The sequence below is a fragment of the Genypterus blacodes genome, unplaced genomic scaffold, assembly GCF_046128005.1.
Source record: "Genypterus blacodes isolate CSIRO-AG114 ecotype Tasmania unplaced genomic scaffold, CSIRO-AGI_Gbla_v1 ptg000206l_1, whole genome shotgun sequence".
NCBI lineage: Eukaryota > Metazoa > Chordata > Actinopteri > Ophidiiformes > Ophidiidae > Genypterus > Genypterus blacodes.
In genome coordinates, this window is record NW_027467005.1 from 32,071 (window position 1) to 40,000 (window position 7,930).

Here is a 7,930-nt window from a genome sequence, read left to right on the forward strand (position 1 = left end):
GGTGCCTCTCTGTGGGGCTGAAGGAGAAGCAGAGGAGCAGAGATCCTCCACAGGTCGCACCAAAGTACAGGATCCAACACCCAGAGACGCCTCGGCTTCACACACGGGTGGAAGACAGGCGCAAAGAAGGGAGGAAGGAATAAGAAAGAATAAGGAAGGAAGGAGGTCAGGCGAGCCAACTCCTCTCCTGAGAAACAGAAGTGGGAATAGAGAGAGAAAACGAGGAGAGAGAGAGAGAGTGAGAGAGATGGGGTATCCTTGGGTATGGGTGTGGATGAGACAAGGCTGTGTGAGTGAGAGAGGGAGAGAGAGAGAGAGACTAAGAGCGAGAAAGCCTAGGGAGGGAGGGAGGGAGGGAGGGAGGGAGGCGGAGGAGGCAGCCGGCTTTTACACTTCCTTCTCTTTCTCTCCTTCCTTTCTTTCATAAAGTAACACTCAGCGTCAAAACCAAACAAATACAGAAGATGTCAAATCTGTTGCTAACCAGGCTAACAGCTACGATGCTCCAAAGGCACAATGCCAGCTTCTTACTGGGGAGGCTAACTGCTAACAGGCAGAGCTATCTGCAGCAGCAGCAGCATGTGTGTGTGTGTGTTGCCTTAAGACGCTGGCTATCGATTCACAGACAAGCAGTGAACCGCTCCCTCCCTCGCTCCCTCGCTCCCCTCCTCTTCTCTCTGTCATCAGCCTGAGACTGCAATGAGCTCATCCTTTACCCCCTCGCCCACCCTCTCCCTCTCCCTCTCTCTCTCTCTCTCGCCCACACCCCCACCTCTCCTTCATTTTCCTGCACCTCGCTCGCTCTCTCTCACTACACCAACTCTTTCTTTCTCTATTATTCTCCTCTTCACTCCTCCATCTTTCCTTCTCTTCTTCTTTTTCTCTCTAAAAGCTATCCGTCACTGTGACAGCTCTCTCTCTCTCTCTCTCTGTTTCTTATTTCCCCCACATCTTCATCTTTGTCTTCATCTCTTACTGACCACACCCTATCAGCATCATCCTTCAATCTCCACTCTCGCTCCATTTGACTCTTTTCTTCTCCTTTTTCTGTCTCACTCTCTTTTCTACACCAAAGCCTCGCCCTGATTTCATTCATTTGTCCTTTCATTCCTCCTCTTCTTCTTATTTCCTCTCCTTTCTCTTATGCTCTGCCACAGAATACAAAAGGCACACACAAACACACACACACACACACAGGATATCAGTGCAGGTTTCTGAAGTCATCAATGATGCACGGTGATGTTTGTGTGTGAAGCTCAAACTTAAAGTGATACTCACTACTAATTTAAATACTTTTCAGGATTGTGTTGTGAGCTGGTCCCTGATGGACCCTGATGGTCCCTGATGGACCCTGATGGAACCCTGTGCTAACAGATCCATGAGTCTAGATACCAACCTGTTTGCTATTGTTCTATTTGGGGACTCTGGAGAAACGTTTAGTCTTCATGCTGGTGTTCTTAACCTTCATCCCAGCTTATAATCATCAGTCTTTATATTGGAAATCTGAAGGTGGTGCTACTTTGGAGAAAAAGGCGATGATGAAACGCTCCTGCCCGACTTCTTCAGGTCGTGCTGATGCTGACAGACAGATGCTGCTGAGGACACCGATCCCTCTGATGACGTCTAGTGAAGCTTTTGCTGATGTTTATTGTTTGACTGTGTTATGAGTGTGTTTGTTGTCGTGGTTACCTGTGATGAAAGGTGCCATCCATGAACTCATTCCTCTTTGTTTGTTCTGATGCTTCACCTGATTCTTCTTTAGTCCTTATATGGTGCTGCTGTTCATCCCATGGGTTTCAACAACCAACAGAAATCTATGTGATTTCTTTGCCTTATTCATGTCTGGACAGATTGGGAGATTGTCACTGGAATTGGTTGAAGTATTTTTGCTACGGTTCCAGTTGTATCACTTGTGTTAAGGATATAAGTGTCAGGTCCTCAGATAGATGCTAATGACTGCTTAAAGACATTTCTGTAGCGTACAAACATCACGTTAGCTCCATGTTTGACCAGGAAGCACGCAGCCGCTCTGTGAATATGGACTCCATAAAGAATTCCCTTAAACTGCTCAACATCCTTAGACCTCATTGTAAGAATCCATCATTTCAAAATGGTTAACGACACCAAAAAACGTTTTAATACCGCCGCCTCCCCTACCAATCACACCTGTCAGTGTCAGCAGTGGGTCGTTCTGCTGTCTGTCCTGCACTGTAAACCCATTATGTTCATATTGCTTTATGGGAGTATAAATCAGCAGCAGCAGTGGTCCCTGGTGGGGTGAGGGGAGATCTATGAAATGTGCTTGAACGTGGATGGTGTCATAAACACAGTGCCAGTGTAAGGGGCCCCCCCGGGTTTAGCCACATTATTCAGAGACATTAGAGAACAGTAGAAAAATGCTCCAAACTTGTGGTGGTGAGCAGGGAGGGGGGGTGGGGGTTGGGGGTCCGTGCGGTCCTTTCAAAAACAACAACTATACGACGTGCCGTGGACCTCAGCCTGTTCTGTATTTCTGTGTCATGTAAGTAAAAGCTCAAATGTTTCAGGGATCAGATCACATCCTCATCAACACGATTCCATCACCGTATCATCGGCTCTTACCATGTTGCACAACAACAACAACAACAACAACAACAACAACATGGATCCATGGATTCCTGCTCTGGACTGTTCTGGTTAAAATCGCTCCTAACTTGGTTGCTGAAGCATCTACAGGAGGCATGCAGGTATCCAGCCCAGGGCTTGTACACACATTGTCGTAACCAATTTAAAAGGTCTCCTCTCATCCTCTACTTTTAAGGTTGCTGCTGACAACAGAAAAAAAACAATGATCATCCAATAACACAGCTGGAATGTAATTGGTGTGCTGCTATCACATGGGTTTGTGAGTGGAATCTGCATTGATTCAGCAATTTATTCCATTAAGCTGTGGGTATGTGAGCTGTGGTAATTGCTTTCACTCTCTCCCACATACACACACACACACACAGGCTGAGTGTGTAAGCAGTGTGTTCATGGTTTTCTGACAGCGTACTGTGTGGGAACGTTTACGGCTGCTTTGTGTGGAAAGAATAATCCGTCTCATTTGGAACTCCTTCTTCGACGCGCTTGACTACATGTAGGTTCACATCATTGAAAGGTTATTGGTTCGATTCAGGTCAAGACACTGAACCCAACATGTAACAGAGGCTTCTGACATGTATCCATCCTTGGACATCTCAGATTATTACCATGTTTTCCAGCACACCTGAAGGCATCACCAGGCATCATCTTCTACAATAACACACGCTTTCATTTTGCTTTATTCTGATTTGTCAGGGACCGTGAACAGAAACAGAAACCTCAGCAGAATGAGGCGTTGCAGATCAATCAGTGCCTCATTTCCAGGCTTCAGGCTGTAAAACTGCCGGTACCTGAGCAGGTGAGTGGAGGTTCTGATCCGGCTGGAGGTCCTGACAGGCCCGACCCGGTCTTAACCCAGACTGACATTCATCTCCACTTTACTCATTTGCTGCTGAAACACAAGAGAACCCTCTTTAGCTTACAGAGGAGCAACACACTCAATTTAAAGAGACACTTCCATTTAAAGTCAATCATCTCATCTGTTCAAAACAGCTTACATAAATACAATAAGAACGAATCAAGCCTGAGTTAAGTTCAACCTCAGTCTGTTACTCTGTTTGTGCCGATTTAATGACAATAGAATATTTACATGACAATGGGAGGGAAATAACATGAATGAGCTGAATGACTGAAGTAAAGCAGCAGGAAAATGGATTAAATCAAATAAGCGGTCTGCTAACTTGTATTATTGTCAGTTTACTAGTCAGTCAACCATAGTCACAGCTAATACGTCTGAGTCGCATGGTAACCAGTCAAGGTTAGGGTTAGTCCTGGTTAGCCTGTAAGCTAACCTGCTAACCTGCGGCTCGTTAGGACGCGACGCTGTTAGATAGCCGTCAAGCTAACTAGCACACAGAGCTGAAGCTAAGTGTTAGCACAAATTTATATTTTAACTTCTGGTTCTTGTCACAATATGATGACTCGCCGTCTCCATGGTAACACCTACATCAGTGAGGATCAGGGACGTCCTCTGTTCCATCTTTGTTCATCTGGCTCCACAGGTCTGGAGTCAGACAGGTGAGGCATGGTTGGGTGATAGAACACAAACCCTGCTTGCTAACCTGGGCATGGACATGGTACAGTCTCTCTGTGTGTGTGTGTGTGTGTGTGTGTGTGTGTGTGTCTCAGCACCGGCAGTGCTTAGCACCACTCAAAGAACAAACAGTGATCCAGAAAGGAGGGCAGCCATGAGTGTTTACAGATGTGATCTCTTCTTCTGTGGACATTAACTCACATCTAAAGGGAGAATCTCTCTGTGCCCCGCCCAGCACTCCAGTCTCCACATGGCCCATCCCTGTAGCATCAGGAGAGAGAAGCTTGATGTTTTTAAGGTTGATTAAAACAAACCTGTGCTCCACAAACTCCTTCTGACAGCTCAGCAGAGGAGAACATGGAGGACGTAGAAGCAGAAGCACTAGAGAGTGACACGCCCACTCCCAGGGTCATGAAGGAGCATCCACAGGACAGGATGATGGCAGGATGACCTTTACTGATCATCTGCACTGTAAAGGACACGGTCATACGTGTTGAGTGATCAAACAGACGCCACAGCGAGCAAGGCCACATCAGAATCATCACGTTTACATGTTGGGTCCAAGTGGAAAAGTGGGCTCAGTTGATGCACCTGGGAGACGTGGAGCTTCAACTGCTTGGCCACACGCGTGTGTTTCTGTGTCAAGGGGCAGCCACACACACACACACACACACACACACACACAAGCGGGTACAGATCAGTCTCTTTATTAATGCACTAAAGGCTCAGCCAGTGGTTAGAAAATACAGCAGTTTATAATTTAACACATACAACTGTACAAAGACACAACCAGGATGAAAAGCAGCGTGTCAGAAGCAACATGGGCAACAAAACCACAGAGGAGGTGCAGAGATCATTGTTATTCTGAATCTGAAGACAGTGGGTGGGACACGGTTGAATAAGTCATGTTGATTGAATACAAAGTAGAAAGCTGTAAACTAAGATCTACATTCATCGCCTGTGTTGGGACACGTGTGTGTGTGTGTGTGTGTGTTCTTGGCAGTAGAGTAAATACCTGGGCTGAGTAACGATGAAGAGGAAGGCGCTAAACCTCCCTTCATCGCACGGCTGCATTCACACTTCACGTCTCTACACCCGATTCAAATTGTTTGAACGTATATCCAAGTCCTAATGCGGCTTAGAGCAGAGCAGAGACAAACAAGGCTTCAGTCTGGAGCTCTTTGGTCTCTGGTGGAGCTTTATGGAGCCACGAGCTCCGGCCTCTTAAAGCTTCTCCACATGGACTTAGAGACAGAGTTCAGATGTAAATGTGTTTGTTACTTAAGTGTTTTCCTATGACCTTTGACCCTGGAACCTCTTTCTTTTTAATGTGACCTCTGATAGAATGAGAGGATGTTGTGCTTTTATTGTGGAGGGCAAAAAACATGGATCCATCAGGGTCCATAAGAGACCTGAAGAACATCTACACACAGAGGGCAGAGGTGAAGGAGAGGAAAGATCCTTTACACGTCACATCAACATGCATTAAGAAAAGGATGATGATGATGATGAAGATCGTCCAGAGAGGAAACAGAGGAGCTGAGCTATAACAGCGTAAATGTACAAACATCAAGGAAACTAGGATGAGCGCTGATGCCACATGTAAACCAGGAGCACAACAGGATGCTTGTTAAGGGGAGCAGACAGATTGGAGCAACTTGGGTCGTCCTTATGTGAAACGATGTCATGGTTTTATGAAGCGTGTGCTTCCATGATCAGATGATTGATCATCCTGTCTGATTTGAAGCTCAACCAGCTCTAAGAACATCTGATTCCATGTCGCCACACACAGATTACACACATACTAAGGCACAATGTTTATAAAAGGTTGACATGCTATGTGATGATATGTGGAGAAAGGAGCAAACAGTCAAATGAAATCTTCTCAAAATGTCCTTTTTTCCATTTTCAACACTTAAACAGCCTGGGACCAGCCTGGGGAGGGTGAGACCATCATCTGTGTCTGGCGTGTAAATGGAGCCGTACGTCTCTTTACCGTTCAACCAAAACCAAACTTAACACTTTAAAACCTTTCATAATAAATAACATTGTTTCCAGTGCAAGGCTACAAAACAGCAGAAAGCTTGATTCTCTTGTTCCCCATGCAGGCCTGCAGGGGGCAGCACCGTCACACAGGATACATGAGGAGGGATCTTACTCTGACACACACTTCCTTCATAATAAAGTCACTTCTGAAAATGAGCCAAAATAAATCAACGTTCTTATTCCTCAGCAACATTACATCATAAAGGGATAAAGCTTCAGACCCTCCCCTTACTGAGTGATGATGTCATACTGTTACATCTAACATGAAGCATTTGAAATGTCAGCCTGTCAAGACTTTACAGAATTATCACATTTGAACAGTTATCAAACTATCAGAGCAGAAGTTCATCAGGTTGAGCTGTGAAAAAGAAAATCAGAGAGCCACGGCGCCCTCTAGAGGGTTAGCAGCAGAACACACAGAAGGGGCCAGATGCTTTCAGAATAAAGAGTTGTTTCAGTTAGGAGCAAATGGTATCCCAATCAAACCCAAACTAAAGGTTTCCTGTTTCAGCCTTCAGACCAGCAGCAGAATGTTAAGGACTCACACTGGAGGGCAAGCTTTCCTTATGTTGCCACGACAACCGTTTTGGAGTGATAGAAGAAGGCGTGCTGGTGGTCAACAACTGAAGAGGCAACAGGTGAGTGTGATCAAAGTTCAAGAGTGTGTGTGTGTGTGTGTGTGTGTGTGTGTACTATGTCTGTGCCAGCTGCAGTTCCTCTAGTCCGTGTTTACCCAGGTGATATCTGGCCAAGTCTTTCCGAGTCACGAGTCCAACAGCCTGTAGAGGCAAGACAATATTATTATTATCACTCACACACACACACACACACACACACACACACACACACACACACACACACACACACACACACACACACACACACACACACACACACACACACACACACACACACACACACACACACACACACACACACACACACACACACTTACCCTGTTCTCATCGTCCAGGATCACCAGGTGTCTGAGTCCCAGGGCTCTGAACAGCTTGAACACACGAGGCAGAGATGTTTCCTGCACACACAGAATCCTTAGATTTACTCTAGTGACAGAGCGTGAGCCAGCAGGAGAACTCTACATCTTATTGATGGAAGTTCTGTGGAGTTTGGTTGTAGACTTTGATGACTTCCCATCATGTTTAGGCCCTAGACAACCATTCTGACTGTCTGACCTGTGTGAACAGCAGGTCACCAGCAGATGGTAACAGAGATGAAGGGATGTGGGCGTGTACCTGTGGAACGCTGTACGGCGTAGGGTTCATGAACTCTGTGAGGTCCATCATGCACTCCCTCTCGTCCTGGGAGACGTGGATGCTCTGGATGGGAGGGAAGCGAGGGTAGGCGTCCCTGAAGTCCTTGAGCTGGAGCTTCCTCTGGGTCAGCCTGGAGCGGGCCAGCTCCACAAACACCTGCAGGGACGCAGTGCAGAAACAAGCAGACGCTTCAATGCTTCAATTCTTGTAAAGTTCTCTTTCAGGTCTCAGTTCAGCAGGTAGGAGACTCTAGCCTCTCTCTACCGCCCCCTTTAGGACAGTCAGGGACACTGCCACATTGCCAGAGATGTGTTCATGAGAGCAGATCCCAACAGTTGGACTGGAATCTTTCACAGAGCACAGATTGATGTGAGGACTGAATGAGGACACAGGCGAGCCTCGTCTCTGCGTGGCTGTGCTGACTTCACCTTGTGTTTGAGGAGAACGATGAGCT

At 46.4% G+C, this 7,930-nt stretch overlaps 1 protein-coding gene across 1 annotated transcript in view; it reads right to left on the reverse strand.

Annotated features, from left to right (window-relative positions):
- Positions 1–4,845: 4,845 nt before the first annotated feature.
- The window catches only part of LOC143015527 (H(+)/Cl(-) exchange transporter 7-like), a 5,813-nt gene continuing 2,728 nt past the window's right edge, over positions 4,846–7,930 (reverse strand). Inside the window, exons 8-11 of the mRNA XM_076169530.1 lie at positions 7,905–7,930; positions 7,456–7,632; positions 7,158–7,238; positions 4,846–6,981 (exon numbers count right to left, since the gene is read on the reverse strand). The exon at positions 7,905–7,930 is cut by the window's right edge and continues 34 nt beyond it. Coding sequence (XP_076025645.1) covers positions 6,895–6,981; positions 7,158–7,238; positions 7,456–7,632; positions 7,905–7,930 — 371 coding nt within the window. The 3' untranslated portion in view covers positions 4,846–6,894. The remainder of the gene's footprint in view (positions 6,982–7,157; positions 7,239–7,455; positions 7,633–7,904) is intronic.